This window comes from Coccinella septempunctata, chromosome 4 (genome assembly GCF_907165205.1).
Source record: "Coccinella septempunctata chromosome 4, icCocSept1.1, whole genome shotgun sequence".
NCBI lineage: Eukaryota > Metazoa > Arthropoda > Insecta > Coleoptera > Coccinellidae > Coccinella > Coccinella septempunctata.
This window is the reverse complement of record NC_058192.1, coordinates 37131958-37151530: the sequence shown is the minus strand read 5'-3', so window position 1 is coordinate 37151530 and position 19573 is coordinate 37131958. Positions and strand designations below refer to the sequence as shown.

The following is a 19573-nucleotide window of genomic DNA, read 5'->3' as shown; positions in this document are numbered from 1 at the left end:
GTTTCAATAGCTAGATAGGTTGGAGAGACAACTCAGGAACACAAGACGTCGAAAAGTAAGCAGGTTCGATCCCGGAATAAGAAGGAATTTTAGGTCGGAGCGGAAGACAACCACGGATCGTAGACATAGGTCAACCTAAAGAAGTTTCACGTATAGATACTGACAATCAATCAGGTACCACAATAAATTATTGTTTTGGTACAGTTTTTGCCAAAATAAGTAGGTATTTCATCAAATATGGCGATCCATTGAATTTTGGATGTCCTGGTATTTATTGAGGTTATGTTTCAAATTAGTAGCAGATGTTCTCTACCAGAGCTATCATCTTTTGCATATAGCATGTAAGGTACAAAGTACCTATGTGTACCGAACATGTAATATTGCAGTTTCTTTACAATATACGTAGCGAAAGGAGGACATAGAGCCCTCGTTGAACAGATCATGTACGGAACGTTGCAATATGTATGATACGTTGATGTTATGCAATTGTGTTTGCTGGGAAATGTCAATCTGAATACTTAACGTTCACTTTGTAGAGTCTATACACTATAAGAAAATAAAGAGCTGGCCTACATTCTCCGGCTGTTTTTTCACTTGTTCTTATCGAAATGTTCGTAATTTCCACGAAATTTAAGGTAGAATATAGGAAATATCACGGAACGAAAAATGCACATGTGGTCACCTACTTATCAATGTCTTGTCTAGGAAGTTTAAGCTGTTGTTTTCTTCTTCTTCGAGTGTGAACTGTAATGATTCATGTATACTGTTGAAACGATTTGATCGTTTGTATTTCCATAGTTGCTGTTACAATTGGACACGATCTTAAATCGTTTCAACAGTATAAATGAATCATTACAATTCACACGCGAAGAAGAAGAAAACAACAGCTTAAACTTCCTAGACTTCCTAGAACTATTGACCCGTTGGCACAGAACACAAGTCACATCCACAGAACAGACCCACTTACTTTATGGTCACATCTTAGATGCCGTATTAAACTCAAGCCGTGCACAGAGAAAGGCAACGTCGCATTTGCTGCATCTGGCGGTGCTATATTAGTACGATACGGACTCCCTACGCTAGCCAAGCCTGCGTTCCTAGCTAGAGGGATTAATTGTTTCAGAATCGAAATACATACGTATGCACATATCTCAAAAGATACAAATCTTGTAGGGGATAAAACGGAATTATATACTCCATTCACATTTATTTTAGCAGTCGGTTGGCCATGAAATAATTTTCTCAAGTTTTTGTAACTAGAACGGAATAAGGTTGGCACTCATGAAATGTCGTTAATGTCATAACATCGTTGCCACAACTAATATCAATTTTTATTACGAAAATGGAGAAAGTGATCGAAAAAAGAAACAGGGTTTCAGGAAGTGCTATTTAGATAGTTATACCCTGATATTCTAAAATCCACAATACGTCAGACGTTAGCGAACATATTCAATGTAAGAGAATAGAAAATTTATATAATGTTTCATCTGAATCTAAACGACTTATATTTCAGCTGAATATTTCCACAATCAGAAAGATTCTCAATGAAGAGGATGACAAAGAATTTCCTTCTATTGGAAGACTCAAAAAAGTGGTGGCATTTGATTGTATTGTATGTTTGATTGAATAAATGCGAATAGTTTACTACAGGATTTTCGATTAATGTCATCGAAGAATGAGTTTCAGATAATTGATTTTTCTATTTTTCATTTGACTTGTCCTATACATTGTAAATGTCTTAAGGTACCAATAAATACCTAATTAGTATTATTATATCAATGTATTAAGATGAACAGCCACAAATATATACGCGCCAGTTGTCCTGTTGATTGTTTATTCATGTGAAACTTTTGTTCAAAGGTGAAGTTCATCTTGACTTTAAACTTCCTTTAATTCCTTTCACTTATATTGATGCAAGATGATTTTTGTTGAAGAATTTAACATTATTGTAATTATCTGTTAATTCCTTCTGGAGATACCCATTCGCAACCATTGCATTATATGCATTTTATCTTCAACTGAAATCTACAACTGATGTAACGTATTCGAACTTTAGCCAAAGAAGATAACGAACATCAACTCTCCTCAAGCTAATGCATCTTATGATATTATACTGATTTCTTGTATTTTCCATGCAAATAACTGGATTTGGTATGCCTTCAATCAGTTTGTATAAACTTCAATTATGTTCGTCACATATTTTTGACATTGTGATAAAATACGTAATAACAGAAACTTGTACGTAGAACGGGCAACATAGCGTTGATTTAAAACCCAAACATGTTGACAAGATTCATAACCCCACGTTTTCGTACTATGCTGAGTGAAATGTGTCAAATTTCCATGGCCAACCCAGTGCTAAAATAAAAGTGAATGAAGTATAAATATATGTATTTTGAACATACTCATTTATTGTAACAGTTATTATTTACCAAATAATTATTGTATAGATATAGACGGTAATTCATGTTATTATTTCATTTTTTCAAATTGAACCAGTTGTTGCGAATGTACTTCATTACATGAAATATAGTTTCACCATTTCCTAAAGGATTTTGAATACAATTTGTATTGAACAATTTTTTAAACATAGTTCGATTTCTTCTACAATTATCAGTGACTATACATATAATTCCTTACCCACATTTTTGAACTAATTCGATGACACTAGTTGTGAAAGCCATAATTTCAACTCCGCTTATGCTATTAAAAGGTACTAATTTTACAATTTCATGAAAATTGCCAAAAGCTGAAGAAATTATAAATGCTGAAATAGTTTTATCCAAACTGACTTTGTTGGCAGCTTAACGGATCAGATTTTTGGAACGGTATTCCAATCTTGGTGTTATATAAATTTCATCTATCAAAAGAACAACAACTTTTTCTATAGGCGTTAAGGTTGATGACATATTTGAATGATATGTAATTATTATTATTTAGATCGTTACTCGGGGAAACATTCAGTTCGGAGGAAATTCTCTGTAAATATCTCCTATGGGCTAAAATGTAGAAACCCCTGAGAAGTCCATAGGTAGAATGGGAAGTTGTGTGAATCATGAAAGAAAGACATAATAATCGTTGAAGACGAATATCTGTTTTTTTTAGTTGATTTGTCTTAACTGGCAAATTAAAATTTCGATGTTTTTAGAATAAGGGAAATTGTTCTCGCAGGATACAGTTAACGCTTGGTCTAAATGTTTTAAGATTTTTTTCGTCAGAAGGAGTATTCCCTATTGAATATATATTATTTACTTATAAGTGATATAAATATACACAGAAACACTGACGAGATCAGCCACATTTACTACAATATCACCGAGTCGTCACAGAGGGCGCGACCTAGGGGAGTAACATGTTGGCATAATTATTGATACCTTTGTTCACTCTTTTATAAAGAAGAAGAATGGGAGACTGATATTGTGAGGTTAGTTTTATTAGTTTTTCAACTAATGATGCCAATATTGGCATGCAATTTTATGAGAAGATTTCCAGAAAACTGTATTATAACTACAGTCCATTCAATTTTATTTTAGCAGTCGGTTGGCCATGGAAATTTGACACATTTCACTCTGTATAGTACGAGAATGTAAGGTTATGACGCTTGTCAAAACATTTTTTGGTTTTAAATCAACGCTATGTTGCCCGTTCTAAGTAAAAGTTTCTGTTATTACGTTTTTATCACAATGTCGAATTTCATCGGAAAATATGTGACGAACGTAATTGAAGTTTATAAAAATTGATTGAAGGCATACCAAATCTAGTTATTTGCATGGAAAATACAAGAGATCAGTATAATATCATAATATATATATTCTTTTGAAAAAGAGTGTTACAAACTTTTACAATCTGAAAATAACAATGAAGCGGGTGTAAAGAAATGGAACAAGAAACAGATCCTAAAAACCTGTTCCACGTTCCAGATCTCAGTGTAAGCAGAGGAAAAATGTCAACGGGGTACCATACACATCTTCGTATGATACATGAAAAAAACAGAGATAAAAACCTCAGAAAAAACTCTCTGTTTGCCCGTATAAGTGTAATGATGATGTATTTGTGTAAAGAATAAGCTGAAAATAATTGAAATTGAAGGACATAATATGCACTAGCTTGAGGAGAAGTAATGTTCGTTATCTTCTTTGGCTAAAGTTTGAATACGTTACATCAGTTGTAGATTTCAAAAATATTAACCCGAAGATAAAATGCATATGATGCAGTGGTTGGGAATGGGTATATCTCGAAGGAATTAACCGATAATTACAAAAATGTTAAATTCTTCAACAAAAATCATCTTGCATCAATAGGAGTAAAACGACTCGAAGGAAGTTTCAAGTCATGATAAACTTCACCTTTGAACAAAAATTTCACATGAATAAACAATTAACAGGACAACTGGCTCGTATTTGTGGCTGTCCATCTTGATACATTGATATAATAATAATAATTAGGTATTTATTGGTACCTTAAAACATTTACAATGCAATTTAGAAGTCAAATGAAAAATAGAAAAATCAATTTTCGGAAACTTCTTCTACGATGACATTCATTGAAAATCTTGTAGTAACGTTTCGCATCAATTCACCCAAACATAAAATTCTCAAATGCCACTACTTTTTGGGTCTGCCAATAGAAGGAAATTTTTTATCATCCTCTTCATTCACAATCTTTCTGATTGTGGAAATATTCAGCTGAAATATAAGTCGTTTAAATTCAGATGAAACATTATATAAATTCTCTTACATTGAATATGTTCGCTACCGTCTGCCGAATTGTGGATTTCAGAATATCTTGGTATAACTATTTGAATGAGCGGATCTGAATTCTAAATAGCACTTCCTGAAACCCTGTCTTCTTTCTCTTTCAAACACTTTAGGCATTTTTGTAATATTAATTGATATTAGTTCATTATTTGTGGCAACGGCGTTATGACATTAACGACATTTTATGAGTGCCAACCTTACTCCGTTCTAGATACAAAAACTTGAGAAAATTATTTCATGGCCAACCGACTGCTAAAATAAATGTGAATACAGTATAATATGGAATGCATTGTATACGAACAATCAGATCTTTTTCAACCTCGAATGTATCGTAAGTTCTTCAGTATACGAGTATAATATTGTATAATTTATGTAGTATCGTAAGCCTGAGTCTTTCAGGTTCCCTGAAGAAGGCTCAAACTAAAGCCGAAAGCTTGGATGTAAACAATAAAGAGTTGCGAATGAGCCTATCTGATCTAATAACCCGACAATCCTCATAAATCGAAATCTAAAAGAGGAGAAAATTTTTTCAGAATATCAGTGGATTCTACGTGAAAAAGTGCCTGTAGAAGGATCAAGCTTCAGATCTGTAAACTGTAAGTTTTGTAAACTTTTCGAAACGTCAAAATCTCAATTTTTGCTAATACCTTAAAAACAAAGAATTGTAGGAGGCTACGTTTTTTCCTATTCTTTGTTTCTCTGAAAAAGAACTTAGAAGCCTGCCATCTGTTTTGCACTAGCTCTGCTACTTTCCGAGATCCCTGACTGGACATCGAATTTGATACATACATTCTATGTTGAACAAAATCAATTAAAGTTATGACTAATTACAAAATCAAGTATTCAACAAATTTTAGCTATACCGGGTGTCACAGGAATCACGATCACTTCTAAAAAATCTACATTTTCAAAGATATCGGACACTACATTATTATGTCCCATGAGGTTACAAAAGGAGTCAACGACTTCCCGTTAAACCGGAAATTGTTATAACTTACGATTTTCTTGAATGATTTTTGCATGTTCAAATTATACCTTGCATTCTAAGTGAAATGTCGTCAAAAGAAAAATATAGGAATAAAATTATAAAAATTACTTCTTTTTTCGCCGACCTCTCACTAATAGCACTGTTTAACGTACACGAAATTAGCCGTTAATAAACCCTTGGTTAATTTATTATTAATGCATTATTGTCATGGGTAATCGAACAGAGATGTATTCAGCAGCTAACCAAATAATTATTTTATTCGTATGTCGCATTAATTTTCGTAGTATCTAGCAGGTGAATTGAGAAGAGATGAATTGTGAAGGTTGCAGAAAAATTAGGATGGTTAGGGAGTAATCAATATATCTATGTACTACAACTCCAGCTTCCACCAGCTCCACACATTCTTTAACAGTTATTTCAGGGAACGGTATCAATGTGATTTACTCAAAATGTCACAACTCGAATATGTCCTCTATGGACATTGACATGCTATGAATGTATTTGTTGTGGTACAAACATTCGATGCTTCTCTGTCTAGAGCGATACCAAGGCAGTGGCGTAAAATAAATAAATTTATATAGCTCCTACCTTTTTGCACGGAAAATTGACGTGACAATGATGTCAGATTCAACTATCTCAATTGTGATTGGCGACACTAAGCAACTATCTCACTCCAGTCTTTGGACAACAACAAATGTTCATTTTCCATTCCTTGTATCTATGTTGCAAGGCATAAATATCAACATTCCGATATGAATATAGAAAATTTATAAAGTGTCAAATTTGACTATGTATCGATTGAAAATTGTTGCAATCAAGAATTCCCATTCAGTTCAAAATGTGGTCGACGGAAACATCTTGTAATAAACTCGTTTATTAACTGAGCGATTAATGATCTCGAATATTAAGTTAAAGTATCTCAATCATTGATCGCTTTCATTAATAACCTAGTTGATTAAATAACTATTTCGACTTCGTTGCCAAATTGTCAAGGTTTAAAAACCACTCTATCGCAATTTTGTATGATCCGAGAGTATGCATGCAAAATTTCATGAACCTAGATGCGGTATAATTTAGAGTTACAGCAGCAGTAATACAGCAGGCACACCCATTTCAATTTATTTCTCTTTCGACAACATATCACTAAAAACTCAACGTAGAATTCGAATATACAAATAGTATACATATCCAAAATTTCAATTAAGCAAATTTCAATCAATCAAATTTCAATCCAAATGAAGAGTTTTTTGGGTGAATAAAAACGCATATTGCATTTGCTACAAATAAAAATAATTAGGTAATGAACAAAAAATATTGACTAACCAGCAGTTGCCATCATAGCCATAGGATGCAAACCGGGGAACATCATTGTCTGAGGGGCCATCGCTTGCAGATCGTTCTCGTAACTCTGCCTCAATTTAGCCGAAATTTGCGCCTCAGCTTTGCTCATGTTTTCGATAGTGCCCTTTACGGTGATGATTCTCTCCAGATTGAATGAATTGATATCATTTATACTCGACACAGTGATCTTAGTCTCAGTTTCCTGCATTATCCTTTTGATAGTGTTTCCCCCTTTGCCGATTATTCGTCCAATCAAGTTGTTATGAGCAAGAATCTTGAGGGCGATCTCACTATGATAAAATAAAAAAATTAATTAATAACGATAAATACACTATTACCAAAAACAGAGGGACTCCAATTTATCATCCATCGTTATAATTGGAGGTGCAGAATTTTTAGTGTCTGCCACAAATTTTGTTTAATGAGTAAAAAGCTACGTATGTTTCGACCCCTTCAAAATGGGTGTCATCTTCAGGCATATGTTAAAATTAATCAATCAAATAATTTTGATTAAGGGAAACTTTTTTGATATTTCCAAGAAAATAGGTTAACTCGATTGCGAACTACGATAAAATGAATGTTTTGATTTTCTGTGTTGAGCAGGCAACCATCGCACAACGCTAGGGAGCCATTCGAATATCCTGCTTGAACAATTAATCGCATAGCAAAACAATAGATTTGAGGATTCGTCAAAGGAGAAGACCTCTTAAGTCCACATGAGAACTTCTGGCTCTCAACCAACAAACAAGCTAATATATATATATATATATATATATATATATATATATATATATATATATATATATATATATATATATATATATATATATATATATATATATATATATATATATATATATATATATATATATATATATATATATATATTCAATGATTTTTAAAGGGTTGAACGGATAATAATTTTGGGCCAATTTTAATTAAAAAGTCGTGTCACGTAATGGTAAGTGTTCACCTGAGATAAAATCTCGAGAGAAAGTCTCAGGGCGTTGTTCATCTAAGCACTTGAGACACGTTCAGTCTCGGAGACTAGTATTGACTTGTGTCGGAGAGTGCTTGAGACTGCTCTCGAGACTATTTTGTTGCATGTGGACAGGTACCATAAGCGATAATAAGTGCGATAAAGTGGAAATATTTGACCAAATTTGTGGAAAACTGATAGATAAGGTTTGTGAGCATTGAAGTGTGCCTCAAATCGGAGATAGGAGTGGTTGAAATTGATTGATTTACAAAAGAAGTTTTACGGAATAAGAGATTAAGGTTGAAGATTAAATCGGACAATAACCAAAGAATTCGGCATAAGATGATAAATAAATGGACTTATGGACGATCTTCAAAACAGAAATTAATTCGAGAAGTTACACCTTTCAAGTAGAGTCATACGAGTCATAAAAATAAAAAAAATGTTCCTGTTAATGGTGATATGAAGACCTATGATTATTTACCATCTATGAGCATCTTACCCCTTATTCGTGTTGTTAGCCTCCTGTTGCATAACTTCTAAAATCTTTCTGCAGGCGTTCGTACAATTCTCTGGATTGCCATAGATCGTGATGGCCTTCTCCAAGGATCCTACGTTGTCTTTCCTGTGAACGTCCACACGGGCTCTAGTCTGTTGTGTTATTTGTCTTATGGTCGATCCTTGCCTTCCAATTATGGCACCCACCTAAAATCAATAGAAGAAATTTTTTGTATAACATTTTTTCTCGTATATATTTCTTTCCATGTAAAATTCGGTATCGACCGCTTAGATCATTATCAGTTCATCATATTTTTGAACGAAAACCAGTCTCTCCTCTCTGGTCTACACATAGCACCCCATTCGTTGGAACAGTATAGGGTGAAGTGGGACAGAGTGTTAAACGGGGTCCACAGTTACAATACACATATCTCCGCCTCTATGTATAAATTTTATAATGTTGTTATACACGTTCATCGAGCTCTCAAGCACTCATCTTTAAGAAGTTTTCACCTTGCTTAACAAAAAACCTTTTTCTGTGATCAAACGATGAAAAAAAAACATTTCAAAGGTTTGGATTTCGTTCCGGACCTATTATGTTTAGGTAAGTTATGGTGGTTTTTCTCTATATACTGTACATTTACTTACAAATTACCCTATACTCATCTGGGGAGAAACAACTGAAAGCAAAAGGATATTCATAAAACAGAAGCAGGCCCTGAGAATCCTATGTGGCGTGAGTAGTAGAAGTAGTTTTAGAAAATTATCCCCCAAAGAAAAAACTCACCTTAACATCTATCATTGTATATAGTATACGGAGTAAATTCACACACTGGTTTTATTCTATTGTTTATTTTCAGCTATCGATTTCGGCATATGCCATCATCAGGCTGGCCTGAAATGACATTCTGATGGAGAAATATATCAACTTTATCTATCATTGTATTGAATTGTACCTTATACTTCTATGACAATAAGTAAATACTACAGGAAAACCAACTACAGTAGAATCCGCTTATAATGACATTGAGGGGAAATGAAAAACACGTCATAATAACCGGAAGTCACAAAAAACAAAATTGATGATGTTTTTTATGGATTTAGTTTGAAAGAAAAACGACAAATTATGTTTCCTTCATTGAAAAAATTCGAAAATATCAGCTTCTCTTGAAAAAAAACTAAATTTGAAGAATTTTTTCATTTTTAGAAAAAAATCAGATATACCTATCTCATATCGTATCAAACCTCGTCGCATGAAAAGGGCTTAGGTGGCTCGAAAACACTATCGAGCTGTCACTATAACCGGAGAAATTTCCACGAACAATGTTGTTGTATCTGAAATCATGTAATTGTAAGCGACAAAACATTATAAGCGAAGACATTAAATCCGAACCCTGTTGTAAGGAGGAAGGAATGAAACCAAACTAAACACTCCAATTGTGTCATAATAATCGGATTCAAACATATAACACTCAAAATAAAAATAACTTGTTGATTCCTTACCACCGGATTGTAGCTTCGCAGCTAAATGTAAACTATCTGGCTATGGAAGTTTTCAACAAACTACCAGCTAAACTGAAGAACTACATAGAAAGAAACTTAAAAAAGAACTGAATTATATTTTCACAAAGAAGGCCTACTACAGTATGGGGGAGTATATGGAAGATAGTTTTTAGAACCCTTGATTACCTTGGTTTATTGTTTGTAAACCTAATGTAATGTTGTTTATGTACTTCATCGCTAGCAGCTCGGAGGATCTACAGATAATGTTGGACACCTATAAACATATATACGAAGCTTTAGGCCTTAGACTCAATATCGACAAAACCAAAATCCTTGTTAGTCCGCCAGAAAGCCTTCAAACAGATATCAGCCTAGAGAATGAAACTCTAGAACAGGTCGAGCAGTTCAAATACTTGGGAAGCTTCATAAATACTAGGGCTAATTTAGACACGGAAATACAAAACCGTATCAATTCGGCATCACGGGCATTCTGGAAGCTGAAGGACAGAGTGTTCCGAAATCACGACCTCAATCTGGAGACCAAGACAGCTGTCTACAAAGCAGTGGTCCTTCCAACTCTTCTTTACGGAAGCGAAAGCTGGACGCCCTACAGGCGACATATTAAACAGCTTGAACAAACGCAACAACGTCATCTAAGACAGATAATGCACATCAGATGGTTCCACAAAGTTTCGAATGCAGAAGTCTTGCAGCGCGCGAGTTGTACAACAATTGAGACTCAAGTAACGAGGGCCCGACTCAGATGGAGTGGTCACATTCTGAGGATGCAAGACACAAGACTCCCCAAAATAGCTCTATACGGCGAATTCACTGAGGGAGCCCGGAAACCAGGAGGCCAGTATAAGCGGTTTAAGGATACACTACATCAATCCCTAAAATTAGTTAATGCCAATCATAACTGGGAACAACTAGCGTCAGACAGGTCACAGTGGAGGTCTTTAGTACACAGTTTTAATGGAGAATCGAGAAGGATACAGCGGCGGCCAGATCTGATTGGTGACTATCCATGCCCTGAGTGTGGAAGGATCTGTAGGTCACGGTTGGGTCTCTTCAGTCACAGGAAGGCACACAGTCGTAACTAGCCCTAATTACACGTCTGTTCGCATTTTTTTTTTTTCTTCTTTTTGTAGATTTATTCCCGGTAACGGGATACAGCAATGAATGAATGAATGTTTATGTACATATATGTTTTCATATATGTTAGTTAATGAAGACACAAAGAGGGCGTGTAAACATAGATAACAGCCAGACAAGAATAGAGAACCTATCGGGGACGGTGCTACCAGACTTCGTGATAAAAACACTAAACTTAGGCCCTAAATATGCCATGGAAAAAGAAAGTGAAGATCAAATCCCTATATACAACATAATTACACAAATTGAACATTCAATTAATGAACTACCAAGGGAAGACCAAGATAACCCAGTCAACCAGAAATGTAACAGTAAGTCGTAGGGAGTAAATTGAATATTGATTCATATCTATTTCTGATATAAATTGGAAAAATTCAACTCAGTTTATTAATTCGAAAAGTTTCACAGAAAAAACACCTTTCATGTAACTATAGCGATAACCATGTTCTCTTGTATCCTAGTCAAAGGTCAATTCGTTGTCCATAATTTCAAATTTCTGTAAATTTTTTATAGATTGCAAATAAAAATTTATCACATCCAACACAGCGTATTTCATTGATACCAATCGATTCGAAACAATGTTCAGATGAAAACTAACATCCTGGTCACAAAACAAAACCGAATAGAATTCGAATTTCGCGCCGCTCAATTATAAAACAGAATACGTTTTCAGCGCCATCTCATTGTCAAATGTGTTTTCACTGGCCAAAATGTAGTCGGTTTTTAGTACTAGCGATATGAGGGCGTTTCCTATCTTTCTACTCTATAATCTCTGATGGTAACGATACTGCCTACTAGGAATTAATAACTATAAAATTAAATTATTGGATTTCTTTTACATATATATGTTTTCATTCGTATATTCGATCACATCAGCTTATTTCGTGAACAATTACAATCCACTACACTCACGGGGAGAAAGGGTAGAAAACAAAAACAGAAAAAGGTAAAATAATAAAATTAGATTCAATATGTCAGATTGACCTAAAATTGACAACCCAATTCAAAAAAGATTCGGAAACTGCATGTATAGCTCTAAAACCATCCTGAAATTTATAAATCGGACAATGATTAACCAGATGATTTGTGGTTTCTTCTAGTTCCCCGCATTCACAACTAGGGCTTCAACTGAATTCCACCTGAAAAGCATACTATTGCAACGTCCGTGACCTGTTCTTACACGATTCAGAATACACCATATTTTCCTGGGAAGATCAAAACCAGGAACTCTATTCGAGGGATCAGTAACTAATTCTTTGTTGAAAATAGTATCGTTCCTTGAGGGTTTATGAATACATACACCGAATTTCAAACCTTTTATTAATTTTTTAGACTTATCTTCTATTTATTCTGCGGACTCCCACAGGAGGGGCTGAAATTCACCCTTCCAAGTCCTGCAAATGGATAAGTTCTCGGAATATCGTTCCTTGAGAGTTTATAAATACATACACCGAATTTCGAACCCTTTATTAATTTTTTAGACCTATTTTCGAATTATTTTGTGGACTCTGAGAAGAGGGGATGAAATTTACCCTTCCAAGTCCTGCAAATGTAAAAGCTCTCGAAATATCGTTCCTTGAGGCTTTGTTAATACATACACCGAATTTCAAACCCTTTATTCATTTTGAGCCCTATTTTCGATTTATTCTGTGGATTCTCAGGGGAGGGGGTGAAATTCACCCTTCCAAGTTCTGCGAATGAAAAAGCTCTAGGAATATCCTTCCTTGTGGGTTTATTAGTACATATACCAAATTTCAAACCCTCTATTCATTTTTAGACTTATTCTCGATTTATTCTGTGGACTCCCAGAGGAGGGGCTTAAATTCACCCTTCCAAGTTCTGCAAATGAAAATGCTCTTGGAATATCGTTCCTTGAGGGTTTATAAATACATACAACGAATTTCAAACCCTTTTATTCATTGTTTTGACCTATTTTCGATTAATTCTGTGGACTCCCAGAGAAGGGGGTGAAATTCACCCTTCCAAGTCCTGCAAATGAAAAAGCTCTTGGAATATCGTTCTTTTTGGGTTTATAAATACATACACCGAATTTCAAACCCTTTATTCAATTTTTAGACCTATTTTCGATTTATTCTGTGGACTCCCAGAGAAGAGGGTGAAATTCACCCTTCCAAGTCCTGCAAATGAAAAAGCTCTTGGAATATCGTTCCTTGTGGGTTTATAAATACATACACCGAATTTCAAACCCTTTATTACATTTTTAGACCTATTTTCGATTTATTCTGTGGACTACCAGAGAAGGCGGTGAAATTCACCCTTCCAAGTCCTGCAAATGAAAAAGCTCTTGGAATATCGTTCCTTGTGGGTTTATAAATACATACACCGAATTTCAAACCCTTTATTACATTTTTAGACCTATTTTCGATTTATTCTGTGGACTCCCAGAGAAGGCGGTGAAATTCACCCTTCCAAGTCCTGCAAATGAAAAAGCTCTTGGAATATCGTTCCTTGTGGGTTTATAAATACATACACCGAATTTCAAATCCTTTATTCATTTTTAGACCTATTTTCGATTTATTCTGTGGACTCCCAGAGAAGGGGGTGAAATTCACCCTTCCAAGTCCTGCAAATGAAAAAGCTTTTGGAATATCGTTCCTTGTGGGTTTATAAATACATACGCCGAATTTCAAACCCTTTTTTCATTTTTTAGACCTATTTTCGAAATATTTTGTGGACCCTGAGATGAGTGGGTGGAATTCACCCTTCCAAGTCCTGCAAATGAAAAAGCTCTTGGAATATCGTTCGTTGAGGGTTTATAAATATATACACCGAATTTCAAACCCTTTATTCATTTTTTTGACCTATTTTCGATTAATTCTGTGGACTCCCAGAGAAGGCGGTGAAATTCACCCTTCCAAGTCCTGCAAATGAAAAAGCTCTTGGAATATCGTTCCTTGTGGGTTTATAAATACATACACCGAATTTCAAACCCTTTATTACATTTTTTGACCTATTTTAGATTTATTCTGTGGACTACCAGAGAAGGCGGTGAAATTCACCCTTCCAAGTCCTGCAAATGAAAAAGCTCTTGGAATATCGTTCCTTGTGGGTTTATAAATACATACACCGAATTTCAAACCCTTTATTACATTTTTAGACCTATTTTCGATTTATTCTGTGGACTCCCAGAGAAGGCGTTGAAATTCACCCTTCCAAGTCTTGCAAATGAAAAAGCTCTTGGAATATCGTTCCTTGTGGGTTTATAAATACATACACCGAATTTCAAACCCTTTATTCAATTTTTAGACCTATTTTCGATTTATTCTTTGGACTCCCAGAGAAGGGGGTGAAATTCACCCCTCTAAGTCCTGCAAATGAAAAAGCTCTTGGAATGTCGTTCCTTGTCTAATATATAAAATTCTCGTGTCATAGTTTTCGTTACCATACTCCTCCGAAACGGCTTGACCGATTTTGATGAAATTTTTTGTGCTTATCCGGTATCTATGAGAATCGGCCAACATCTATTTTTCATCCCCCTAAATGTTAGGGGTAGTCCACCCCTAAATTTTTTTTTGTATTTTTTAGACAAAATTTTTAATTTCTATTTTTTATGATACAACATACAAAAATACATACAATCCTCAATTTTCACCCTTCTACGATCAACCCTTATTTTTTAATAGCCATTTTAGTAATTTAATCATTAGGAAATTATTTATATGGCAAAACAACGTTTGCCGGGTCAGCTATCTATGAGAATCGGCCAACATCTATTTTTCATCCCTCTAAATGTTAGGGGTAGTCCACCCCTAAATTTTTTTTTGTATTTTTTAGACAAAATTTTTAATTTCTATTTTTTTATGATACAACATGGAAATTATTTATATGGCAAAACAACGTTTGCCGGGTCAGCTAGTGGGTTTATAAATACATACGCCGAATTTCAAACCCTTTTTTCATTTTTCAGACCTATTTTCGAAATATTTTGTGGACTCTGAGATGAGTGGGTGAAATTCACCCTTCCAAGTCCTGCAAATGAAAAAGCTCTCGGAATATTGTTCCTTGAGGGTTTATAAATACATACACCGAATTTCAAACCCTTTATTCTTTTTTTAGACCTATTTTTGATTTATTCTGTGGACTCCCAGAGGAGGGGGTGAAATTCATCCTTCCAAGTCCTGCAAATGAAAATGCTCTTGGAATATCGTTCAATAGTGCCTTATAAATATGTTAACCGAATTTCAAACCCTCTATTCATTTTTAAGACCTATTTTCGATTATATTTCGAATATCCATTTATATCGATAAAAAATCTTTGAAATAGTATTTATCAACTTCTAATGAATGAACGAGTTTGAAAGAATTCTTTAATTTCCGAGACCCAATAACAATTTCAGTATGCACAGTACGTTAAAAAAAAATACCCGACGCCACTGGTCAAACGGCCGCTAGATCTTCTGAGTGGCTGCTAAGTTCACACCGGTTGAGGATGCTAGGATTCATTAAGAGGAAACGCCTAAGAATTAAAATATCATAAATTATAGTGTGTTTCCTTTTATTTCTACATTAAAATCCTTCTTCAAATCAGGAGGAAATTTATAATGAAGTTTTAGTCCGGAGTAAATAATGAATCTTTGAGTGACACATCACAGCCCTCATTGCTTGGTCACAAAAATTGATTGATTTGTTTGAGGAGGCAGGAGTACCAGATGTAAGGCAATTGTATGCTCTGAAAATTCTGTCCAACGTCATCTTGGGGAGGATACCTATCGCAACGCTTAATCATGATTATGCTACTAGAGGAAGATATACTTACCCACCACCTATGTGTAACAAAAGTATAGGCCAAAGAAGTTTTGCATATCTTGCACCGAAAATTTTCAACATAATCCCTGATCATCTGAAAAATATATCGAATATTAAGAAATTCAAACGACTATTGAAGGCTTGGATGAACAGTGTAAACAGACAAATAATACACAGCCTAATAAATAATGATTGAACTATAAAAAAAAGCTGGATCCGATTCCCACATAGCATAAAAAAAAAAAAAAAACTTACTTACCGATTAGAGAAAAAAATGCCCGACGACGACTGAATAATATACCTGATGATGACAAGAAACTTCACTCGAATGCGACAAAAGCTATACCCGATGATGACTGAATTTTTACCCATCCTTGGATATCATGATATTTTTTGTGGAGAATATGAATATTCATGTTTTGTTTTCTTTCAACGTTCATCCTCATGAAACAATATTAAGAATTATTTTTTATTTCAAAGTCACGAACAGGTTGTAATATAATTCGCCTCTGTGATGTATTCTGTTTATTTTTCGAAATAAACTTATTATTATTATATATTATTTGAACCTGCTATATATACTGCATTCACATTTATTTTAGCAGTCGGTTGGCCATGTTCTCAAGTTTTTGTAACTAGAACGGTGTAAGGTTGGCACTCATGAAATGTCGTTAATGTCATAACGCCGTTGCCACAACTTATATCAATTAATATTACGAAAGTGCCAAAAGTGATTGAAAAAAGAGACAGGGTTTCAGAAAGTGCTATTTAAAATTCAGGTCCGCTCATTCAAATATGTAGTTATACCCTGATGATTTTTGTTGAAGAATTTAACATCTTTGTAATCATCTGTTAATTCCTTCGGGAGATATCCATTCCCAACCACTGCAACATATGCATTTTATCTTCGGGTTAATATTTTTGAAATCTACAACTGATGTAACGTATTCGAACTTTAGCCAAAGAAGATAACGTACATTAACTCTCCTCAAGCTAGTGCATATTATGATATTATACTGATCTCTTGTATTTTCTATGCAAATAACTGGATTCGGTATGCCTTCAATCAGTTTGTATAAACTTCAATTATGTTCGTCACATATTTTCCCAGTGAAATGTGTCAAATTTCCATGGCCAACCGACTGCTAAAATAAAAGTGAATGGAGTATACATGTCCTAATTAAAATGACAATCGATGTAAACTCCCAAAAGTTTCGTATGCGGGGTTGTCTGAATTAAACCGTATCTGAAACCAATATTCTTAGGGTGTACCAAGTTAGATCGACTACTTGAAAATATCACAACATTTGTATTTTCACCATTGAGAACAAGACGATTTTCCTCATACCAACCCTTAATCAATGACATTGCTTGAGTTAAATGAAGTGAGGTACCTCCAATAGTTTCAGGGGATACGAGAATATTCGTGTCATCGGCATAGATATATTCTTCTGTTCTTGCTACATCACGATTATTTTCAGTTTAGTTGGCCTGAGGGTAGTTCCTTATTAGAGTCACATTTGATATAAGCCAAATCAAGCTGTATGCTGTATCTGGTGTTGGGGATAGGTGCTCGAATTAATCAAATTTTCAGATTACGGTAGTTCAATTTCGTTGTCCGACTTGAAGATCTCGATATAAACAACGAAAAGAATGGGCATCAATATTGTACCCTGCTGCACACCTTTCAGTAAGGTACCCTCAGATGACACGTGACATCCACTCTCACCGTGCAACATCACGACTTGATTCCTATTTGTTAGGTAACTCTTGAATAAATTGAGTGCTACACCTCTAATACCACATACTTCAAGTTTTGAGAGCAATATCAATTGGCTGACACTGCCAAAGACTTAAAAAAAATCTATGGAAAGTCCAGCAGGAATTTCGCCGTCTTCTAGGGAAACAATTATATTTTGGGTGGATTCGAAAATTGCAGTCTCTGTAGTTCTACTTTGCGTGAAACCTTGTTATTTCCTGGACAGAACATCAAACTTCTTGAAGAAATCTATCAGTCGATTCACCAAGGTTTTTTCAAAAATCTTGGAAAACGATATCACAAGACTAATTGGCCTATAATTGGAAAAATAATTCAGATCCCCTTTCTTGTGACATGATCTGACAATTGCCTTTTTTAGAGCATCCGGAAAGATTCACGATTTGAATGCAAAATTCAGTATGAAACAATGAGGTTTGACTATCAACAAAATGTGATGTTTAATTACTGTCATTGGGACTCCATCATACCCAAATGATTTCTTGGACGGCGGTGGCCCCCTCCGAAATTTTTTTTTTTAAATCGAATTCTCTTAGGGCAAATCCTCTCGGCCATGATTACGGCTTATATAACTCAGAGTACAAGTCATCAGAAGGCTAAAAGACGGAATTCGAACCTTTAGTGAGAAGTTTTTTCACCTCGAACTCACTGCTGCCTGTGGAATCTTGAAGAAAATTCTTTATATCGTAACTTGGTTATCATCCATTGTTTTAGAATTCCACTCACATCCTTACCACATATTCTACCGATGTACAACCATTTCTTTTTTGGCGCACCCTTGATTTTGGATTCTGGTGCCATTTGTTTTGATCCAGTATAAATCATAGATTTTCGTTTCGATTGTTTATTATTATATATTATTATTTTCCTGTTCATTTTTGGCTGATCGGACCGCTAAGCAATTGAACATTTGGAGGTTTAGATATGTTTCTGTTTAGATTACCAGTTAAAGGGCGGGTTGAAGGAATTACATCCATTCCAGACGGGCTATTAGGATCATTAGTTACAGCTTCGGTAAGAGTATCATTTATTTCGTCGACTTGGATGATCGGTATGAGTACTGTAGAAATATGCTAGTAATCAGTTGAAGGTTCGTACTTTTGTACCTTTTTCTGCACTGGATCTTGTTCACCCTCGATATCACGTATTCTTCAGAGTAGAAGTGAATTATTCAATTTCAGGATTTCTTTGTTTTCCCTAGATGATTCCAATAGTTGTGTCAGGAATTGAATTCTCATTTCTAGTAATCTTCGATCGGCAATATCTGATGTAATCACTGACAACTTTTCTGCCCTCTTCGTTGTATTGTCGCTAAACTGGCAGCAATTTACATGGAATCCGTCAGTGAAATTCACATTTTCCATTCTTTTGACGCAACATTTTTGCATTATTTTATCACAGAATACACAAATCACAACGCAGCAAGAGTAACTTTTCTCGACTTTAGGTTCCTCATTATTATCAATAAAATTATGCTTTTGAGAGCGCGCCTCTGAAACGTCGTCACTCACGTCCGCCATCTCGAAAGGGCCCGTGAAGTTAGCGAAAAGTTGAAAGCACTAATTCTGAAACTATGTCAAATATTCAAGTGCTTAATTAGTGCCAATTAGTGCAGCATAAATCTTTGACAGCACCATTATAGTTTTTGAGAAACTGATAATTCAAGTTCTTGGTGCTGACTTCACGCTCAGCACCAACATTTTCAAATCACCATGAAATTAGTATACTAATATTTAGTGCTTAATTAGTGCCTATAAGTGCTTTGGAACCAATGGAAAAAACGAATGGTTTTCATAATATCACAGCAT

The 19573-nt window shown here is 34.8% G+C and overlaps 1 protein-coding gene across 3 annotated transcripts in view; it reads right to left on the bottom strand.

Moving 5' to 3' along the window:
- LOC123311980 (insulin-like growth factor 2 mRNA-binding protein 1) overlaps window positions 1-19573 on the bottom strand; it is a 254270-nt gene that overhangs the window by 30035 nt on the left and 204662 nt on the right. For all 3 annotated transcript variants that reach the window (XM_044896130.1, XM_044896131.1, XM_044896132.1), the window contains 2 exons: window positions 8568-8770; window positions 7069-7376 (listed from right to left, as the gene is read on the bottom strand). In XM_044896130.1, the coding sequence (XP_044752065.1) occupies window positions 7069-7376; window positions 8568-8770 (511 nt within the window). The remainder of the gene's footprint in view (window positions 1-7068; window positions 7377-8567; window positions 8771-19573) is intronic.